Raw genomic sequence first — 22,762 nt, 5'->3', positions numbered from 1 at the left:
ACCTGGCCTCACAGCAGTAGAGGGGCCAGAAGGACAGGCTGTGGCATGAACAAAAGCCACAATCATGTCACAGGAGTGAATGGGCCCTGGCCTGGAACTTGAGAACACACTGGGAGGCAGCCTGCCATCCCCCATGCCCAGTCCTCCCCCAGACATCCCAGAGGCCTCCTGCTGGAAGCCAGCCTGGTCGTCCCTGTGAGGAGAGGGAGTACGTGACTGTCAGCACCTCCCCACTGCAGAAGGAGCATCCCCCGAAGCCTCTGGGGGGCCCAGAGCTGACTCAAACCCGGCCTTGGCCTGGCGGACTCACAGGTGGGGGAGGGTGTCAGCCACAGATAGAAAGAATGACCACGCCACAAGCCGGCAGCTCTAACAGGAAGGCCTGCAGACAGCCTGGAGCTGTGGCCTCTGCTTTGGGTAGGGATAGGGTGCAGAGAGGGTGCAGTGGTGTGGGGACACTTAACTGGCGTTTGGGGATGGGTAGCAGGGAGCTGGCAGGTCGAGCTGAGCAGACATGGCTCCAACCCCAGCCCATCAGCATGTGACATGATACCTTGGGCTAGTGGCTCCCTTCTGCTGTCTGCTTCCACCTCTGTGCAGTGGTAAGAAGAACAGGCCTCCCTCCTGTGGTTGCCTTGAGGAGGAAATGCAGATGCACGGGCTCACTGACCTGGTGCCTGGCCCACAATCTGCCCCAAACCCCAGGAACTGCTGTGATTGGTTAGCACTCCTTCTGCCATGGTCATGGTCATGATTTAAGAAAAAAGAGAATTCTGCCTGCCAGAGAAGAGTAGGGGAAGGGCATACCTGCAAAAGGGACAGCCTGTGCTGAGGCTCAGAGGTATGAAATGACAGGGAGTGAGTATTAGTCTCTTATCTCACTGCTATAAAGAAATACGTGGCTGGGTGCAGTTGCTCACACCTGTAATCTCAGCACTATGGGAGGCTGAAGCGGGAAGATGGCTTTAGCTCAAGAGTTCGAGAGCAGCCTGGGCAACATGGCAAAACCTCATCCCTACAAAAAATTTAAAAATTAGCTAGGTGTGGTGGCTCTCGCCTGTAGTCCCAGCTACTCAGGAGGCTGAGGCAGGAGCATCTCTTGAGCCCAGGAGGCAGAGGTTGCAGTAAGCTGAGATGGTGCCACTGTATTCCAGCCTTGGTGACAGAGAGAGAGAGAGAGAGACCCTGTCTTAAAAAAACAAATGAAGAAACAACAAAACAAAACAAAACTGGGTAATTTATAAAGAAAAGAGTTTTAATTGGCTCACAGTTCTGCAGGATGTATAGGAAGTATAGTGGCCTCTGTTTTGGGGAGTTCTCAGGAAACTTACAATCATGACAGAAAGCAAAGGGGAAGCGGGCATGTCCCATGGCGACAGCGGGAGCAAGAGAGATATGGTGGCGGGGTGGGGGCGCATTTTAAAAAACCAAATCTCATAAGAACTCACTCACTCTACAGTACCAAGGGGGGGATGGTGCTAAACTAAACCATGTGTGAGAACTCCACCCCTGTGATCCAGTCACCTCCCACCAGGTTCCTCCTCCAACACTGGGGGTTACAATTCTACATGAGATTTGGGCGGGGACACAGATCCAAGCCATATCAGAATATCAGGAGATGGAAGGTAGACAGGAGGCTGGAGAGGTGGAGAGAGGCGGGAGCTGATGGTGGAGCTGTCCATGGGCAGAGCCAAGTCAGAGAGCACTTGGTATTTTACTGGTTTTCAACAGATAGAGGCCAGAAGGTACTAGAGGGTGCGGACAGGGTGGTCAGGGAGGATCGGGGGTGAGCCTTGGGCAGGAACCCAAGTTAAGTGCAGCAGTGGGCTGTGCTGGTGTAGGGGCGGAGGTGCACTGTTAACATGGAGAGGATGGGTGGCAGTGCCTCAGACTCTTCCTGGCATACGGCGGGTGCTCCAGAGTAGCTGCTGCTGTTGCTGCTGCTATTAATAGGAGTAGGAATAGTGTTGTTCTGTGTTCTAACAGAACAACACAAACATTAAGACCTAAGGTTTGCTACTGTCACTGAGGCTTATCATGGTAACAGACAGATGGCATTGTCTCCATTTTATGGATCAGCAGACTGAAGCTCTGCGAGATGGGGGACCCGCCCAAGGTTACACAGCTGGTAAGCACCTCCACGAAGCATCTCTGAGCCATCGCTGTCTCTACAGGAATGCTCTCCATATGCAGCCCACCTCTATGACGCCGAGGACCCGTTCACACCCCTGCGCACGGTGCCCGGGCTCTGCCAGGACTACTGCCTGGACATGTGGCATAAGTGCCGGGGGCTGTTCCATCATCTCTCAACTGACCAGGAGCTCCGGGCGCTGGAGGGCAACCGTGCCAGGTTCTGCCGCTACCTGTCCCTGGATGACACGGACTACTGCTTCCCTTACCTGCTGGTCAACAAGAACCTCAACTCAAACCTGGGCCATGTGGTGGCTGATGCCAAGGGCTGCCTGCAGCTGTGCCTGGAGGAGGTGGCCAACGGGCTGCGCAACCCCGTGGCCATGGTCCATGCCAGGGATGGCACCCACCGCTTCTTCGTGGCCGAGCAGGTGGGGCTGGTGTGGGCCTACCTGCCCGACCGCTCGAGGCTGGAGAAGCCTTTCCTGAACATCAGCTGGGCGGTGCTCACCTCGCCCTGGCAGGGTGACGAGCGTGGCTTCCTGGGCATTGCCTTTCACCCCAGCTTCCGGCACAACCGCAGGCTCTACGTCTACTACTCAGTGGGTATCCGCACCAGTGAGTGGATCCGCATCAGCGAGTTCAGGGTCTCTGAGGATGACGAGAACGCCGTGGACCACAGCTCTGAGAGGTGGCTTCCTTGGGGAACCCGGGCCTGGGTGGGGGCAGGTACCCATATGCACTGGTGTGACTGCACCAGTTGGTATCCTGTTCTCAAATACTGTGAATATTTAACACACCTGGTAGGGGTGCTGAATTTCATGCTTTGGGGCCTGGGGAAGGACAGTTTTGCAGAACAGACCTCACACGGGGATCATATCCAAACCCCGCCATCTGGCCTGCGAGGCCCGACATTTCTCCACCAGCTCTTTTGTTTCAGGCACTTCATTTCATTTGAGTCTCCTAAAACCCACTGAGGCTAGTATTATTTTTCCCATTTTACAGATGAGAAAGTGGAGGCTTAGAGAGGTGAAGTGTTGGGTCACACGGGGAGGGAGCGTCAGAGCTGGGAGCCTGATCTGTTGTCTCCAAAGCCCACCCTCTGCCGTCTGCCTCAGCCTGCCTCACTCTGGCCTGAAGGTGCCATTCTTTTTTTTTTTTTTTTTTGAGACAGAGGCTCGCTCTGTTGCCCAGGCTGGAGTGCAGTGGTGCAATCTCTGCTCACTGCAACCTCCACCTCCCGGGTTCAAGCAATTCTCCTGCCTCAACCTCCCCAGTAACTGGGACTACAGGCACGTGCCACCATGCCTGGCTAATTTTTTCTATTTCAGTGGAGACGGAGCTTCACTGTGTTGCCCAGGCTGGTCTTGAACTCCTGAGCTCAGGCAATCTGCCCGCCTCGGCCGAAGGTTCCATTCTTGAGCCCTACTGGCTCCTTTTTCCCACCCGAATCCGCTGCCCCAGAGAACTTGCTCTCCTTCCTGCCCCTAAATTCTTCTGTTCCTCCTCCGGGCTTCTGCTCCCCTCAACAACGCCTGCAGAGCCTGTGCCCTGTGGAGGATTTATGCCCCAACTGTTTTCAAAATGGGTCTGACCTGACCTTGCACGTGGGGCACACATATCAGTCTGAGTTCAGTAGGAAATAAACCCTGTATCAGGTAACTCAGTAGGTAGAATTTGATCCTGGGAGTCAGTTACTCGGGTTTTAGAAATGATGAAAGGGCTCAGACGCGGTGGCTCGCGCCTGTAATTTCAGCACTTTGAGAGGCTGTGGTAGGCAGATCACTTGAGGTCAAGAGTTCAAGACCAGCCTGGCCAACATGGCGAAACCCCGTCTCTACTGAAAACACAAAAACTAGCTGGGTGTGGTAGTGTCTATCTGTAATCCCAGCTACCTGGGAGGCTGAGGCAGGAGAATTGCTTGAACCTGGGAGGCAGAGGTTGCAGTGAACCAAGATCCTGCCACTGCACTGCAGCCTGGATGACAGAGCAAGACTCTGTCTCAAAAAAAAGCGGGGGGGCAACCTGGGGAAGGCAGCGACTCTGAGGTCAGCAATTGGAGGAAGTTGCTTCCACCCCTTGGACGGGGAGGACAAAGTGAGAAGATGGGGTTATTGGGACCCTGGAGCTGGGGATGCCCAGTGGAAGCTGGAACCATAATTGGCCTGGGCAGGAGGAGGTGGAGCCAGGGAGGAGCAGCGGCTGCCAAGAAGCTGCTTAAAGCAGAGAATTGCTCCTCCCTCTCCAGGCTCCTGCCAATGCTATCCACTGGCTGACCTCGCTGGAGGCCAGCTAGCTATGAAGCCTGGGAAATGTCGTTCACAGGAGCTGACCCCCTGCAGTAGAGAGAGAGGAGGTAGGGGGAGGGCCTGGACTGGGTCTGAGGGCAAATTAGCAAAGAACAGCACATTGTGTGTTTGATAAAACTGTAAAATCTTGACACTGAATGTATAAAAAGGAGGAGAAATCAAATATGTTAGCTATGAAGGCTAATGTGAATCTTCATGATTCACAGCATTAGTTTTGACTATGAGCTTCCTGGCAGCCAGAGCGAAAGGAGGAAACATAATTCTCAGGATCTTACAGGAGCCTGTACAGCCAGTTCTCCAAGAGAGACCAAGTTTATCACACGGACCTGACAGAGAGGAGATGGAGGGACAGAATGGATGTGTCTTCAGTGGTGAGACTTTTAAAAATGGATTCCTGATAAAGACTTGAGGTGGAACACAAAATATATAGATGAACTTATTTCAGAGTGGGGGCTCAGCAGAGGTCCTCTGGTGACCTCACAAAGTCAAGCCTAGAACTTGACTCACTCGTGGGGAGAGAGGTAGGCACAGCAGGCTCAGGGCAGCCAGGAATGAGTGGTTATCCTAGCCTGAGTCCGCTGTCCACTGTCAGTCTCTTCCCAGACCTGGGATCCCAATACCGGGTGGATGACTGAAAGCCTGAGCTGTTCTCTCTGTGGAGAACCTGGGCTTTGGAGCTCTGTATTGCTCACCAGATCATATGCACAGGCCTCACAAAGAAAAGGCCTCCAGTCTCGGCTCTGAAAAATCAAAGTCCTGGGTTCAAATTACTTGACCTTTCTGTATCTAATTTTTTCTTATTTGTATTGATAAGGGATTAATAGGCTGGGTGCAGTGACTCAAACCTCTAATCCCAGTACTTTGGGAGACCAAGCAGGGAGGATCGCTTGAGGACAGGAGTTCAAGATCAGCCTGAGCAACACAGTGAGAGCCCTCATCTCTACAAAAAATTAAAAAATTAGCCGGGCATGGTGGCATGCACCTGTAGTCTCAGCTACTCAGGAGGCTGGGGCAGGAAGATCTCTTGATCCCAGGAGTTCGAGGCTGCAGTGAGCTATGACCACATCACTGCACTCCGGCCTGGGTGATAGAGTCTCAAAAAAGAAAGAAAGAAAAAAAAGGGATTGAGAAAGTAGTGACCAATCCTGGAAAACCTAAACCACCCTGAGTATTTCAGTCAGGGGAAACTGAACACAAGGATGACTAAGGCATTGGGAGGGCTGGAGAAGGAGAGGAGGAAGGTTAAGTTACTTAAAGACTGGTAACTGTAAGAAGCTGCTACCACTCTTGGGTTGGAGGAACGAAGGGAAAAAGTCCTTTGTGCTGTGGAGTTTGCTGCTCTTAGTACCAAGATGGCTGGGTGGAAACCCAGGGGTCCACGTTCACCAGCCAACGCTGCTGTCTCTACAGCCACCACTTCTGGAGGCAGGGTTAGAAGCCAAAGAAACTTGGCCTTTCCCTTCCACCACCAACACGAACTGGAAGCCAGCTGGCTGGGAAGTATGGTAGTAGGTTTCCTGTAATGGCAGTAAGGGAGGTTCCTGAGTACAGTGAGTGTGGCGCTGAGTGCACTGCACACCATCCTGCCCACTGTTAGAAGCTGCAAATGAGGGAATACATAAGATGTGCTCAACATAAGTAATAAGTAAACTAGTGTGGGGGAAGCTATGATGAGGAAGAAACCAGCTGTGTCAGTGACTAGGTCGACAATTTCCCATAATCGTAACAGGGCAGGTGCTAGCAGTGGAGAGCAGAAACAAACAAACAAACAAACAAACAACAACAACCAAAAAAAACACTAGACCGGAACTAGAAGACTTAAGTTCTAATCCCAGCTCTGCTACCTATGGGCTGTGTGACCTTAGACAGGTTGCTCAACCTCTCTGAGCCTCTAGGTCCTCCTTGGCACTATAGAGTGCATTAATTTTGCTCGTTCTGCCTACTAGCTCCTCGTGGAAAATCACTTAATATAAAGGATATGAAAAGTCTTTTCCAGGCTGGGCATGGTGGCTCACGCCTGTAATCCCAGCACTTTGGGAGGCCGAGGTGGGCAGATCACTTGAGGTCAGAAGGTTGAGACCAACCTGGCCTACATGGTGAAGCCCCATCTCTACTAAAAACACAAAAATTAGCCGGGCGTGATGGCGGGCCCCTGTGATCCCAGCTACTCAGGAGGCTGAGCCTGGAGAATCGCTTGAACCTGGGAGGTGGAGGTTGCAGTGAGCCGAGCTGCGCTCCAGCCTGGGCAACAGAGCAAGACTCTGTCTCAAAAAGAAGGAAAAAAAAAGAAAGAAAGAAAAGAAAAGTATTTTCCATTGTGAAGAGAGACCGTGATCTTGTTTTCTGTTTTTGGCTCATTCGTGGAAGGCTGAGTTTTAGGGGCCCTTATCTTCCTTTAGGATACTCCTGGAGGTCAAAGAACCAGCTTCAAACCACAACGGGGGTCAGCTGCTGTTCGGGGATGACGGGTACCTCTACATCTTCACCGGAGATGGCGGGATGGCCGGAGACCCCTTTGGGACCTTCGGAAATGCCCAAAACAAGTATGTTCAGCTTTTGGTTGGCTAGTGGGTTGGTCTACATAACCCTGGGCTTCTCATACTCTTCCAGAGGGCGAGTTCCTTCCTCAGCCAGGCAGTGTAGGGCAGGAGAAAAGGTTCTGGGTCCCAGCTCAGCCTGCATCTAGCTGGGCAGCCTAGGCAAGTCACTTGCCGTCAACAGAGGGGATAAAAGCCCACTCTGCGGGCAGCTTGTCACAAGGAGTAAAGCCAATCGTGGCTGCCCAGGGCCAGGCACAGGACCCTCTGGGCACAGGCGCCTGAGAGGTGACATTAGCGAGCCTCAGGGCACATGGGATTTTCTCTAAGGTCAGCCTGGCCCTGCTGGAGCCCTGCTGGAAGAAGGGAAGGGATGCTCCCCAGGCCGAATGGAAAGTGTGAGCTGGCTGGCGCAGGGTGGCACCAGCACGTGGAGCTCCTGTCCCAAGGTTCTTCAGGAAGACCCAGATGTTAACGTGTAGTCTTGCTCTTTTACCCATTTCCTGGCTTGAGCAAATGAGCTCAAGATCTCATTCCATTACTTACTCACACACACACATACACAAATATGCATACACACACATATACACACATACACACACATGCACACACTACATATACACAACACACACATATACACACATACGCATGCACACACATACACACATGCACATATGCACATACTACATACACACAATACACACATATACACACATACATCCACACGCACACACACATATACACACACACATACATACACATACACACATCTACATACATACATTCACAACATACACACACAGAGTCTTGTGAGTGTAACCAGGATGTCCAGGAGTCTCAAGTCAGCCTCCCCCATTCCCGTAGCCAAAACCTCCCTCCGCCCAGAAAGTAAAAATAGCAACTACAAGTATGATGTTGATTACAGTAATTAAAGTGCTCACAATTTGTGAGTTGTCCTTTCCTATGTGACAGTGTAAGCATCATCCGAGCTTTCTCACGTTTGGGATGTGTTTAGAGATGAAGTTGAGAAAATAGAAATTAAGGATTAGTGGATAATTGGACAGAACTTAAAAACATTATTTTGCTGCTACGAGTTGTGCCCACTTAGATATCAAATCCTGGTGTGTGGTGCGTGGGCTCCCGGGTGTGATCTGGATGGTGTTCAGCAGGCTGGAGTGTACGAGAGGAATTTACGGGGGAAAGTGGAAGGCCAGCAACAGGGGCTTGATCACAAGGCTTATATTGGGTGGGAGCATTTCACCACCACGAAAGAGGACACTTGTTTGCTGTCCCTACTGATAAGGGAAAGGTGTGGGTGCTAATGCTATGTGAGGATGATGGAATACAGCTTCACAAACCCCGCTTTGAAAAGCAAACCAGAGGGAGGACACCAAAGTGCTAACAGCAAGGGAAACTGATGCATGAAGTCGGTGCATCAAAAACCACAGATGAAAAGGGTATGTTCTCTGCACTGTCTTTAAGCACATTACAGATTTTTCCCATCACGCGCCACTTTTGTCATGAGCTATCCCCCTAAGCTGCTTGGAGCTTAGGGCTGCACCCCTCTGCTCTCTCCCCCTCCCCTACCAACCCGCACTCTGGTGCACTTGGCTTTGATTGCAATCTTTCATTCACTGACTCTGCAAACACTTAATGGTCATCTACTATGTGCTGGTCACAGTGCCAGGTACCAGAAGAAAACTGTAAATACAAGTCATTTTTCTAGTGGAATTTTCACCCTATACCGCAGTCCAGGAGGACTGAGTGGACTGAGCGGGACCACTCTACTATTACAGTTGAGGACACCCACATTCCACAGAGTGTGTGGTAAAGAGCTTGAGTTTCTGGGCTCAGGCCGTCTGGGCTGGATCCCAGTGGTGCGGCAACTGAGCAACGTTATTTGACCTTTCTGAGCTCCGCTGCCACATCTGTAAAGTGGGGATCATACTAGGAGCCGCCTACCTAAACGACTGCTGTGAGGACAAGACGAAATAGATGATGTATTGTGTCCAACGCATGGGACAGACCTGGCGCGCAGGAAGGTGGAAGATGCATGTTGACTGAATGAATGAGGTTACCCGGCTGTAAGTAGCTAAGGAGGAACTGCTTCCCAGGGTCTCTGATCCCACAGCCTAGGCTCACCCTGTACCTGGCTCAGCGGTCAGCCGGCGCCCCGGCACCTGCCCCGCGGAGCCCGTGCGCCCTGGCGCAGGGCGACCCCGAGCCACGCCCTCTTCCACTCCGCCCGCAGGTCGGCCCTGCTGGGCAAGGTGCTGCGCATCGACGTGGACCGTAAGGAGCGCGGCCTGCCCTATGGCATCCCGCCCGACAACCCGTTCGTGGACGACCCCGCCGCGCAGCCCGAGGTCTATGCCCTGGGCGTGCGCAACATGTGGCGCTGCTCCTTCGACCGCGGCGACCCCGCGTCGGGCGCGGGCCGGGGGCGCCTCTTCTGCGGCGACGTGGGCCAGAACAAGTTCGAGGAGGTGGACCTGGTGGAGCGCGGCGGCAATTACGGCTGGCGCGCGCGCGAGGGGTTCGAGTGCTACGACCGCAGCCTGTGCGCCAACTCCTCCCTCAGTGAGTGCCCGCGCCCCAGGGACCCTGGCCCCGGATCCGCCCCCACCCCACCCCACTCCACGTGCTGTGCCGCAGGGCCTCCCTCGGAGACCGCGCCCGGGAGATCCCTGACCCTGGATCTGTCCCCGGCTCCACTCTATGGGCTGTGCGGCAGGGCCTCACTCGGGGACCACCCGCACCCCAGGCACCCCCTGACCCTGGATTTTCCCCCACCCCAACTCCACGGGCTGTGAGCCAAAGCCTCCCTCGGTGACTGCCCTCGCCTCCACCAGGAGCCTCCCTGTGCCTTGGAGGCCTCCCAGCAGCGCTCTTGAGTTTCTCCTCGCCCCATCCCCATCTGGCACCCCTGCAGACACGCTTTCCACCACGCCAGTCCTGCTGTGGGCACGCCCCTCCCTCCGTGGTCGCCCCGCCCCCGCGGAATCCCTCCGGAATTCTCCTGACAGATGAACCTGTCCCCCGCGGGCTCACCGCAGCTTTTCGCCCTCCCACCCCGCAGATGATGTGCTGCCGATTTTCGCCTACCCTCACACGATTGGCAAGTCGGTCACAGGGGGCTACGTGTACCGGGGCTGCGAGTACCCCAATCTGAACGGCCTCTACATTTTTGGGGATTTCATGACCGGGTAAGTGACCTAGTGCCCTCACGCCGCTGGCTGCTGCCACTGGCTCCTTGGGACTGGCTCCTTGGTAAAGAGGAGTGTATGTGTGCGCCTGTTCCTGCACATGCGCCTCGCTGCTCTGACAGGGGCCCCCAGGTGTGCGCCGGACACCCACATCCACCCCCTTTTCTCCTGAGATGTATCGTGAGCCTTTGTTGCAGGCCTCAGTAACTCTGTGATAGACACACAACTCATGGCATGAAAGACTGGAGGTTTGCTGAAGTGCGGGTCCGGTGGTCCTCCTCTCCCTCGTGAGAACTATGGGCTCTGGGCCTGACAGCAGTTCTAATGGGCAGGAGGGCAGAATATGAATAATTTCCTGGACACTCAGGGCCACCTTGCTCCTGGGGAAGTCACAGCTTGTCACTGCAACAGCTGATGGGGGGCTGGAGCCCTACCCCATCCCACCCAGCCAGGACTGCAGGGATCTCGCAAAGGTTGAGAAACTAAGACCCGAGAGGAGGATGGCTGCGCACCGGCCTCCTAATGGGGAGAGGAGGAGGTGGGGCTTTTGTGGCCTTGGAGCCTTGCTGCCTTGTCCCCGTGCTCTAGGGCCGCAGTGCCACCCACTGAGACCCTGGTGTGGGAGGAGGATGAACCACATCCCAAATAGGTTTGATGGGGGAGGGAAACCTACATCACGCCTTCCTGTGAGTCAGGCTCTGTCCCCAAGGGTGCTTGTGGAGCCTCATGACCACCTTGTTGTCCCATTGTACAGAGAAGAAAGCTGAGGACTAAAGAGGCCCAACGGCAGGCTGAGACAGCCTGGTCTGAACCTTGGCTCACTTACTGGCTGGGTGACCTTAAGCCAGTTACTTCACCTTTCCTTATCTTCAGCTACCTCATCTGCAAAATGGAGATGATCATAGTGCTTGCCCCCTAGGTTGTTTTAAGGAGTGAACCAGTTAATACATAAATAGCACTTAGAATCTAGTGAAGAAAGAAAAGAAAAGAAAAGAAAGAAAGAAAGGAAGAAAGAAAGAAAGAAAGAAAGAAAGAAAGAAAGAAAGAAAGAAAGAAAGAAAGAAAGGAAGGAAGGAAGGAAGAAAGGAAGAAAGGAAGGAAGGAAAGAGAAAGAAAGAAAGAAAGAAAGATGTTTAATATTTAGTGAATTTTTTTTTTTTTTTTTTTTTTTTTGAGACAGGGTCTCATTTTGTCGCCCAGGCTGGAATGAAGTGGCACAGTCTCAGCCCACTGCAGCCTCCACTTCCCAGGCTCAAGCAATCCTCACACCTCAGCCTCCTGAGTAGTTGGGATTATAGGCATGTGCCACCACGCCTGGCTAATTTTTGCATTTTTTGTAGAGATGAGGTTTTGCTCTATTGCCCAAGCTAATCTTGAACTCCTGGACTCAAGCGATCCTCCTGCCTCAGCCTCCCAAAGTGCTGGGATTACAGACTCAGGGCACGGTGCCCAGCCTGGTATTTCTTAATTATTTCCATGCAACCTCCTCTGACAGCAACTGAATAGGGTTCCTAAGGAGAGGGCATAAAGACATGAAGACGGCTGAAGCTGGTGGGAGAATTCTGACTTTTTGTCCAGTCTGCAGCCTGGAGCTGAGATAGATACCTGACCTGGGCCCCTGGAAGTTGGATTCCTCTCCCAGATCCACCCCTTCACCTGGGACCCAGCTTTCTCATCTGGAAAATGGGTGTAGATGAAGCCTCTGTTTTTACCCCTGATTGTCCTTTCTCCCTTCTATCCTTCCCAGGAGGGCCTAAGTCTCCTGACCACAGAAATTGAACTAATTTTGCCAGTATTTCCCCAGCCCCTCTGCTGGGTTAGGCAAGAACCAGGATGACAGAGATGAAGAGGACCCCTAGTACCCAAGCCAGGGAGACAGACCCTTTCAGTCCATTGCACTGCAACCTCAGAGAGCCTGTGCACAGTGTGAGGAGCTCTGCATGGGGGCCTTCAGGGAGGGCTTCACAGAGGAGGGGACATCTCTAAGCAGGACCTGGAAGTATCAATAGGTGATTGACAATCAGCGATGGGAGTAAGGAGCAAGGTTAGCATATTCCAAAGACATTGAAGCTCCAGCCCTTGGCAGGTTCTGAAACCGGTGAACTCTTGAAAGCGCTGTTCCCTCTGCAGGATCCAGTGGGCTGGACTGCATTCAGGGGGCAGTAACCAAGCTGGTCCTGTTCATTCCTGTGGGTTTCTGGTAGGTGCTTGGTGAAGATTGCACACAATGACAGCTTCATGGACGTACCACATGTGCAGTCACACAGGGCCCCATGCTCAGAAAGGTTCACGCTTGATCTCATGCTCTGAGGTCACCATCTTGAATTCTTAATATGTTTTGAACAAGTGGCCCTGCATGCTCATTCTACACTGGGCTCTGTGAATTTTGTATGGTCCTTGCATGGATTAGTGGGTGAATGGATGAGTAGATGGATGGTGGAAGGATGGAGGGAAGGAGGGAGAGAGGGAGGGTGGGATGGATGGATGGATGGGTGGGTAGGTTCCCCTGGGTGCCATGCCAGGCATGGCCTCACAGTTCATCTTCCATTGCAGGCGTCTGATGTCCCTCCACGAGAACCCAGGGACAGGCCAGTGGCACTACAGTGAGATCTGCATGGGCCATGGCCAGACCTGTGAGTTCCCAGGCCTCATCAACAACTACTACCCGTACATCATCTCCTTCGGGGAGGATGAGGCCGGTGAGCACTCCTGAGACCTCTCCTTGCTGGTTGCTCATGCCTGGGACTGGTCCTCCATCCTGTGGTCCTTCTGGTCTCTGATGTAGGGGAAGGACCACACAGGCCTGAACTAGTTCCCACCTGGGAGGAAGATGTTCCCTGGGCTCCAGACTTTGCAGGTGCCTCTGTTATAGAAGAGGGGTCCCGATCTAGAGCCCAAGAGAGGGTTCTTGGATCTCACGTAAGAAGGAATTGGGGGTAAGTCCATAGAGTAAAGTGAAAGTAAAGGAATAGAAGAATGGCTACTCCATAGACAGAGCAGCCCCAAGGGCTGCTGGTTGCCAACTTTTATGGTTATTTCTTGATGATATGCTAAACAAGGGGTGGATGATTCATGCCTCCCCTTTGTAGACCATATAGGGTCACTTCCTGACGTTGCCATGGCATTTGTAAACTGTCACGGTGCCCATGGGTGTGTAGCAGTGAGGACGACCAGAGGTCACTCTTGTGGCCGTCTTGGTCATGGTGGGTTTTAGCCGGCTTCTTTACTGCAAACTGTTTTATCAGCAAGGTCTGTGTTTTGTGCCGACCTCCTGTCTCATCCTGTGACAGAATGCCTTAACTGTCTGGGAATGCAACCCACTAGGTTTCAGCCTTATTTTACCCAGCTCTTATTTAAGATGGAGTTGCTCTGGTTCATATGCCTCTGACACCTCCTCGGGCGTCTTCACCTCTCTGAGCTCCCCTTTGTTCCTATGGAAAATGGAAGTAGTGGCCCCTTTCTTCCTCTTACCCCACCTCACCCTGGGTAAGGTTGCCGTGAGTTCTAGACTAATAACGTGGGTAAGCATCCATGCCGGTTAGCCGGCCAGGAAGGATCTGGAATGGTGGAAATGCAGGCAGGTGGTGGAAGAGAGCCTCAGAGACCTCCAGAGACCTCCAGAGACCTCCAGAGAACCCCAGAGACCTCCCCTGGCCTGGAGTTCCTGATGGCAAATGGATTTAGGCCATTAAATGAAGCCACATAATTATTTCAAAGCAGGTGGACACAGCCTTCTTGTCGGTTAGTGGATCCTGAATCTAGGCACTTGTGTTTTCAACACGAGGGACAGAGTGGGAGGGGAGAGGAAGAGGGGCCAGTGGAGACTGGATCCTGCTCCAGCCTCCTGCCTTTGTGCTTCGCCCGAGGATTGTTCCTGGACAAAAGCCCAGGGGCCCCCAGTGAGCCCTAATGGATGCTTATTGGGGTTGCTAGGCAACGCCCGCCCAGGGGCCTTTGGAGAGGTGTCCCCTGCCCGGCTCAGTGCCCAGAGCCCCGAGGGCTGAGTCTGGGAAACCTTTGTTGAACTGTCAGAATCTGAACTTCCAAAAAGGCAGCCCCCAGCCCCCACAGCCATTCCTAAGCCCTCTGGGCCCTTGAAAGCCCTTTCTTTTGGTCAGTAGGGGGTTAATGTGTTTTAGAAGCAGGAGTGCCCCTCCCCCACTGAGGCAGGGCCTGGAAGGAAGGTACAGTTTCCAAAAGGCCATTCCTCAGCCCTCTGACTGACACCCGAGTGTGGAAAACCAGAAGGAGGCACCGGTGAGACTGGCGGCCCAGGGACAGTTCTGGCAGCAGCCTCTGGACGGCACGGAGCCCGGAGCCCTGGGGTCCAACGCAAACCAACTTTCCCCTGCTCCCGGCTCCTGCTGCTGCTTCTCTAATTGTTCTAACACTTGCAGATTACAAAATGAGTACCTCTGCTGGCCCAGTGTGCCCCAGGGACAGTTCACACCCCAGAGACCAGGAAGGTGGCTCAGTGTCCCACCAAGGGAAAACGTCGCCTTTGCCCTCTGAAAGTTCATGGAACTTCCCCTCCGCCGCCCCACCCCCAAGACAGAGCTTCGCTCTTGTTGCCCAGGCTGGAGTGAAGTGGTGCAATCTGGGCTCACTGCAACCTGCAGCCTCCACCTCCCAGGTTCAAGCGATTCTCATACCTCCGCCTCCCGAGTAGCTGGGATTACTGGCGTGCGCCACCACACCTGGCTAATTTTTGTATTTTTTTAGTAGAGACGGAGTTTCACCATGTTGGCTAGCCTGGTCTCGAATTTCTGACCTCAGGTGACCTCAAAGTGCTGTGAGCCACCACACCCAGCCGAGAAATTGTCCATTTTTTTGCTCAGGTGCAACAAAGTATGGGCAGCTGTGTAGAAATGTGATCGGACAAAAAGGGCCTGAGCTCATGCTGATTGAGTGGGAGAGCCAGCACAGCCTGTGTGTCTGGATTCTTCTTGGCCTCTCTGCGCTTGCATTCCTTCCTTCTGGCTATGGGGCTCTCTCTGGAGTGGGAGTCTGATGACCTGCAAATGGGTCAAACAGGTCAGATCATCTCCTCCTCCTTTATTTTAGAGGCAGAGTCTTGCTCTGTCATCCAGGCAGGAATGCGGTGGCACCATCATGGCTCACTGCAGCCTCAGACTCCTGGGCAATCCTTCTGCCTCAGCCTCCCAAGTAGCTGGCACTACAGGCTCATGTAACTATGCCTGGCTATTTTTTAAATAGTCTGTAGAGATGGGGTCTTGCTGTGTTGCCTAGGCAGATGTGGAACTCCTGGGCTCAAGTGATCCCCTGCCTCGGCCTCAAAGTGCTGGGATTACAGGCATGAGCCACCATATCTGACCCAGATAATTTCTTTGTTGTTGCTGTTGTTGTTGTTGTTGTTGTTGTTGTGGGGGTTTTGTTTGTTTGTTTGTTTTTGAGACAGGGTCTCGATCTATCGCCTAGGCTGGAGTGCAGTGGTGTGATCTTGGTTCGCTGCAGCCTCTGCCTCCCAGGTTCAAGCGATTCTCATACCTCAGCCTCCTGAGTAGCTAGGACTAGAGGTGTGCACCACCATGCCTGGCTAATTTTCGTATTTTTAGTAGAGATGGGGTTTCGGGCCATGTTGGCCAGGCTGTTCTTGAACTGCTGACCTCAAGTGATCTGCACGCCTTGGCCTTCCAAAGTGCTGGGATTACAGGCGTGAGCCACCATGCCTGGTCTCAGATAATTTCTTTATGGCCAGTTTTATACAGAAAGGTTAGGGGAGAGTTACAATAATATTTTTAGGTTCTATGACTGGCTTTGGGGGAAATGTGTGCTGGTTTCTATTATCTGCCGTGGGAAAGAGAGACTCTAGTTTCTATGGCACCTCAGGGGAGAATAGGACTGAGAGACAGGAGGACAGGAGAAGGTCAGAGAAAAACTTTTGCTTTGGAGGCAGTTCTGAGGCCTTCATTTTGAAGCATTGTTTTCTGAGTCTCAACAGCAGCCCTGGGCGGGCTTGGCAGCACCCGCGGGGGCTCCCTGTGTGTGCAGAGGGTTGGGGGCTACAGCTCCCAGCAGATCATGGCTGGAAAGGGCCTTGCAGTCTGCGTGGTCCAGCCTTGTCATTTTACCAGTGGGGAAACTGTGGCTGACTATGAACGCCTGGTTATGGAGGAGGGGCACCATGCCCCACCTGGCCCCTGGACACCTCCCAGAGGGGGGCCTTAAGGTTGGTTGGCAAGATGAACCAGGGAGTTCCTCAGGGGGTTGAAACAGAGGAGACCAGGGCTGCTCCTGGTGGCTCACTCCAGAAAGAGGCCCAGAGGTAAGTGGACGGCCCAAGGCTGTCTGAACAATTTAGGGCTGTGGCCATGGACTTCCCAACAGGGACGTCTCACCCAGGGACTCCCACTGCTGCAGGCTGCATCATCACCATGTGGGCCTACAGCCCCTCTCCCGACCTCCCCAGTGGGGCTGGTGCCCCTGGGTTTGGGGGTCGGGGCCTTTGACCACTCAGTGTACTGCTTGCCTCATCCCCCAGCCCCATCATAGCTGGGTCTACCCAGGTGTCACAAGTTAACCCTCAAGTGCCTTCCCTTTGCATTTCCCGAGTTTCCTGTGCCTTGCTTCTCAGACCCCACCCCCATGCAGCCCTCCCTGACTGCACCTGTCCCCAGGGATATGCTTTTCTCCAACCTGTTACCAAGCTGTCTGTCTCAGCCTCTCTGCGGGGAAACCTCCCTCCCTACTCCCAGCCCAGCTGAGCTCTCTGCTATCCTTTTACAAGGACAGAGGTATTAGCATGGCTGAACCCTCAGGATGAGTCATGTGTGGCTCGTGTCTGGGCTCCCAGCCACCACGCATCCGATATTGGTGTGGGGCTGGAGCAGCAGACTTTCCTGAGTTCTGGTCCTGGCTTAACCATTCACTAGCTGTGTGACTTAGGACAAGTCACTTGACTTCTCTGAGCCCCCCTTTTTTTTTTTTTTCTCAGCTGTGATGTAGGAATAATGCAGCCTGTTTTCAGGACATAGATACCCCTGGCAGCAGGGGTTGGGAGGGAGGATTGGAGTGGGAGGAGCAGGGAGAACCTACATTCCCTGAGACAGTCCTCAGCACCAGGGACGCAGAACTCTAACGGTTACATTTTCAGCGCAGCTCTGAGACAGGGAGAAGTTGAGGCTCAGAATGGGGCCATCACACAGCTGCTGGAGATCACAGGGGGCCAAGCAGAGGGGCTAGGACCTACACTCCCAGCCATGTACTCTGCTCCTGCCTGGGAGGTCCTCGCTGTCAGTAGAGAGACACCCTGGCCTCGAGGACCTGGCAGGGCCCAAATCCCAGATGACGACCGCAATCATAGCTAGCTAATGCTGATTAGGCCCACGCTCTGCGCTCTTCAATCCTTATAACAGCCCAGTGAGGCCTGCCCATTTTAGAGATGAGGAAGCTGAGGCTCAGAGAGCCACACGTGCCTTCGGGTCCCCCAGAAGCAGTCAGTTGGGGAGCTGGGCTGTAGCCCCCTCGTGTGTGCCCAGAGATGTGTGGGTCTGGGCATGAAACCCAGGTAGGTGACAGGGGTGGTGCTGGGTCACCGGGAAAAGGCAAGAGTGGAGGTCTGAGCCTGGCTGGGTCCAGGCAGAGCGCCTGACACCCGGGAGACCAGGCTCCAGGGGCCCTTGGGCACAACCCAACGCCTCACCTAGCCTCAGTTTCCCTTTCTGGGGACTGGACAGCTAGACTGAGCTGGGATGCCTCACATGATGGCTAGCTGGGGTTGGGCTCGATTTCCAAGCCTGCGGGGAGCGGGGTAGTGAGGCGGGGCTGGCTGGGACAGTATTCCAGGTGGGGGTCTCACTGGTCACTTCGTTCTGTTCAAAGGGGAGCTGTACTTCATGTCGACAGGGGAGCCGAGTGCCACAGCTCCACGTGGGGTTATCTACAAAATAATTGACCCGTCCAGGTGAGTCCCGGCCTCCAGGACAGGGAGCTCCTACTGTCTGTCAGGCCTCCTAGCTCCATTGGCTTGTCCCCTCCACCTTGCCCTCAGGTGGGCAGTATTAATCCCCATTTTCAGACAAGAACCCTGAGGTCCAGAGAGGGACGTGATTCGCCTCAGTTCCTCCGGCAAGGGGCAGACCCAGGATTCAGACACGGGTCTGCACGCCTCAAAGCACAGGTCTGTTAGGATAGGAGGGAGCTGGAGAGGTGACTGGGGCCGAGGGCGGAGGCTTCACTCGGCTTTCTTGCCTGGCCCGCCCTCCCTGCGTCTTCCTCCTGTCTAGCAGGCCCCTCATCCCTCACTTCCTGGGCTGCCCCTGCATTCCCACAACCCAGCCCCCAATTTGCCTCTGCGATGCCTCCCAGATGACACCCTGATCCCTGTGTGTCCCCGCCCCATGCCTGTCTATCCTCCTGTTGTCTGTCTTCCACTGGGGAAAATACACTGGGGTTCCCTTCGCCAGCTCCATCTCCCCGGCTTCCCTTCTAGCTGTAAGGCCAGAAGTGCCATGCCAGGCCATGTCCCAACTCCTTCCGTGTGCAGCTTATGAAACTCTCAGCCGCTCATTTTACAGTGGTGGAAATGAGCACAAAGATACAAAGTCACGGGCCCCGGGCCCAGAGCCATGGTTGGGCCCAGGCCGCTGGCTCCAGAGCCCTGCCTTAACCCCTCGGCTGTGTGCCTTAACCTCACCCTCTTCAAGTACCTTCCCCAACCCACTTTGCCCTCCAGGCCCCTGTCCAGCCCTTCCTCAGCTCTCCTCACTCAGACTTGTAGTCTCTGGGCTACACGACTGACTATCTCCCAGCTGCTCTGGGAGTCTCAGGGCCAAGCCTGTATCTCTTCACTCTGCAGAGGCCGCCCAGACACTGAAAATGGCATGGAGCAGGGACCCAGGAATGCTTGATGAATAAATGAGTGATCAGCTTTCTAAGCTGCTTCTCAGCCCTTAGATTTTCACATCTCTGCTGGTTTCCATAGGAGTCCGAACGTCCCTTCAACACCCGGTGCGGACATGGCTTGTGCTTATCTCTAACACAAGGCCTGAGGTTGCACTCCAAGAATCCACATATTTGGCAGACCTTAGGAGTCCCCATTGTGTTTACTTATCCTGAACTTTGAGACATGCCACGTTTGGGAAATCCTGAAACAAGCTGGCGTGTTTCATGTTCTTGGGAGGCAGATGGGAGGAGCTCAAGTCCAGCCTGGGCAACAGAGGGAGACCTTGTCTCTAAAAAAATTAATTACTTTTACAAAAAGAAAAATTCTAAAATACTTATTGTGCTTAAAATATTTTGCACTGGGCTCAGTGTCTCACACCTGTAATCCCAGCATATTGCAACCTCCGCCTCCCGGGTTCAAGTGATTCTCCTGCCTCAGCCTCCCGAGTAGCTGGGACTACAGATGCCTGCCACCACGCCTGGCTAATTTTTGTATTTTTAGTAGAGCTGGGGTTTCGCCATGTTGGCCAGGCTGGCCTTGAACTCCTGACCTCAAGTCGGCCCCCTCAGCCTCCCAAAGTGCTGGGATTGCAGTGTGAGGCTCACACCTGGACTCCACTCTTTTTTCTTTTCTTTTTTTCTTTTTTTTGAAGCCCAGTCTGCAGCTCTGTAACCGGGCTGGGTGCAGTGGCGGGATCTCAGCTGCACTGCAAGCTCCATGCCTCCCAGGTTTCACGCCATTCTCCTGCCTCCAGCCTCCCGAGTAGCTGGGACTACAGGTACCCGCCACCTCGCCAGCTAGTTTTTTGTATTTTTTTTAGTAGAGGCGGGGTTTCCACGGTGTTAGCCAGGATGGTCTGATCTCTGATGATCCATGCGTCTCAGCTCCCAAAGATGCTGGGATTACAGGCAGGCCACCCAGCCCGGCCTCCACACTCTTTTTCAAAGGATGTTTCTAGTTGTTCTCCAATGCCCTTTTCCTGTCCCAGGATCCCATATTACCTTTAGTGGTTGCATCTCCTTAGCTTGCCCTGTTTGTGGCAGCTTCTCACTTTCCTTGTTTACAGACTTTTTTTTTTTTTGCTTGTTTGTTTTAAAAGCACACGTAAATTATTGACATGACTTTTTATCAGATAAAACATAATCACTTCCTCCTACCATCCCTTCCTTCTCATTTCCATGAGGTCCTGACCATCGTTATCTATGCAGTGCCAGGATTTATATGGTGGTATTTGGATCACACGCAGACTTGGTTCTTTTTCCTTCATGTATGCCCATTTTGTCTAAATGTTGCAAACATCACCCTCAAAAAAAAAACATTTCTAATAGCTGTGTGATTTTCTGCTGAGTCACTATAACTTATTCCTCGGAATTTTAGGTTATTGCCAATTTTCAGAAAAGAATGCTTCTCTGAGGAAATGTTACATATACCAAACGAGTGCCTAATTCATGCCAGATGTTGCCTTAGATCCATCATCTTTGGTTTTTCCAACACCGTTTCCCTATTGGCTTGTTGTCCCCATGTCATACGGAGGGACCCAGCAAGACTTAGGGAGTTCTCTTGCTCGCAGTCTTGTGTTAGGAGCCAGAAGAGGGCGAGATTCCTCCCTCCTGCCCTGACCCTTCTCCTCCCTTCATTCTCCTGGCTCGGAATAACTGTTTCTTTGCACCCACACGTATTACACAGAGGTCCCATTATAGAACATTTGGAAAATGAAATAAATGGGGAGTGGAGGAGGTAGGGTCAGGTCATCTATTATTACCCACACATAACCACTGTGGTGTTTTGGGGTGGACATCCTACCCTTTTGCATAACAAAGACTTTTAATGCAATTTCCTTAAGGCACAAAAGCCCCACTGGGTCTGTCTAAAGTGTGTGGATGTTCTCTGGAGGTCAGAGCAAGAAAAACCCTCGCTTTGCCTGCAGCTTTGAGAAGCGTGTGTGCTTGGTTGTGTTTCTGCAGCCTCTGGGGACAAAGACCCTTGTCCCTCTTTTGTGTCCCTCTTCGGCCAAGCCTGTCTGGAGGCCACTCCGTGTCACGTGGCTAATTCACCCCTTGGCCTTTCCACTGGAATCCTATTGAAGTCGTGGGCCCACGTGGGTCTGTCCTGGAATGGGGTCATTCCCAAAGAATCACAGATCGACGGCCAAAAACTAATTAAAACGGAATTCCATTTCCTACTGTGCCCTCAAAAATGTCAAAGGAGACCCAATTCCTAGCCCTGGCACTCTCCTCTGACTCTTTTGTCTCCCTGCTCTCTCAAACCCCACATGCCAAGGCCCCAAATCCCTCAGCTCTGCCTCCAGGCCCCAGGCTTGCTTTCCTCACCCCTGCCCCGTCCTTTAGATGGTTCCAAGCAGAGGAATCTCTCAGATTCTGCATCATCAGAAATCCAGGAACCAGAGGGTCTGAGAGAGACCCACCTCAAAGGCTGTGGAGCTGGTGGGAGAGGGTGGCGGGCAGGAATCAGGCTGCATTTCAGGAATCTGATGGCAGGCTGGGGGAGGACAGAGACTGGCATTTGTTCACACCCTGAGGACAGAGTCCATGCTCTGGATTAGAAGTGTCTTGGGAAACAGTAAGCCTCCAGCCCCGGTGCTATTCTGGCAGAGGCTGAGCATGCAGCCAGTGGGCTGTTATAGGGGATTTATGCCCTGGAGCTCCTAGAATCCTGGGGGCATGGAGTGGGCAGGGATGCCACAGGCCACACAGTAGGTGCATGGTAAATGGCCGCCTGTTACTATCGTTGCTGTTCACGCCTGCCTCACTGCAGGGGAAAGGCAATGGCACGGGGCATCCTCAGGATGGGTTCCCAGGGTGAGACTGATAACCTCCTGTGTGTCATTGGCAGGCGGGCACCACCTGGCAAGTGTCAGATCCAGCCTGCTCAGGTGAAGATCAGAAGCCGCCTCATCCCCTTTGTGCCCAAAGAAAGTAAGTGCCTGCCAGAGGGACACTGAGGGTGGGGGGAGAGATCCTGCAGCCCACAACGGCTGCCTTTCCAGCCAGACGCGGGTCTTACCAGCTGGACCTAGATGTCCCTCTTCAGCCCCTGTGCCTAGCACTGTGCCTGGCACACATTAGACATGGTGGTAAGGTGGATGGGACTTTTACTGAACTGGGTCTTGCTTGATTGGTCACAATTCTTTAAACCAAGAGAGAAATAGCTAGTGCCAGGCAAGGTATGCTCTGAGTTCTTGGGAGGGACAGAGAAAGAGGATGTATCTGTGTGTAAGCGAGGGAGACTGGAAGAGTTATTTGTGGGAGGGGTTGGCATGTGGGCTGGGCCTTCATAGATTATTGACAAGCCTGATGAGGAGAGATGGCAGAGCAGGGCCACCACAAATGACTGCCCATGGGGCCTGGGGCTAGGGGGAAGGGGATGCCCCAAGTTGGGGCTGTTCCCCTGGGCCAAGTTACATGGGAACAAAGACCCCGTGTTGCCAGGTCTTCCAGTTCTTCAGAGAAGCAGAAAATCCCCCCATCCACTCATTCACCATGGACACGTGCCCTGCCCTGGGGATACAGCACATGGTGAGACACTGCAGTCCTCGCCTTCTAAGCCTGTTAGGTACAACCTCCCAATTCAAAGTGTTAGCAACTAGTTCAGAATTTTAAAAATCACTCTGTGGGCCAAGGAAAATATTTCAGCAGGCCAAGTGGGCTCAGCAGG

At 53.3% G+C, this 22,762-nt stretch overlaps 1 protein-coding gene across 2 annotated transcripts in view; it reads left to right on the top strand.

The window, feature by feature from the left end:
* Window positions 1-22,762, top strand: part of HHIPL1 (HHIP like 1) — a 37,589-nt gene that overhangs the window by 5,493 nt on the left and 9,334 nt on the right. For both annotated transcript variants that reach the window (XM_021941553.2, XM_009212243.4), the window contains exons 2-8: window positions 2,175-2,821; window positions 6,839-6,982; window positions 9,228-9,556; window positions 10,056-10,182; window positions 12,736-12,881; window positions 18,025-18,106; window positions 21,941-22,023. In XM_021941553.2, the coding sequence (XP_021797245.2) occupies window positions 2,175-2,821; window positions 6,839-6,982; window positions 9,228-9,556; window positions 10,056-10,182; window positions 12,736-12,881; window positions 18,025-18,106; window positions 21,941-22,023 (1,558 nt within the window). The remainder of the gene's footprint in view (window positions 1-2,174; window positions 2,822-6,838; window positions 6,983-9,227; window positions 9,557-10,055; window positions 10,183-12,735; window positions 12,882-18,024; window positions 18,107-21,940; window positions 22,024-22,762) is intronic.

This window comes from Papio anubis, chromosome 7 (assembly GCF_008728515.1).
Source record: "Papio anubis isolate 15944 chromosome 7, Panubis1.0, whole genome shotgun sequence".
In the NCBI taxonomy this organism is placed as follows: domain Eukaryota; kingdom Metazoa; phylum Chordata; class Mammalia; order Primates; family Cercopithecidae; genus Papio; species Papio anubis.
Note: the sequence above shows the minus strand (reverse complement) of the source record. Positions and strands in the feature narration are given on the sequence as shown.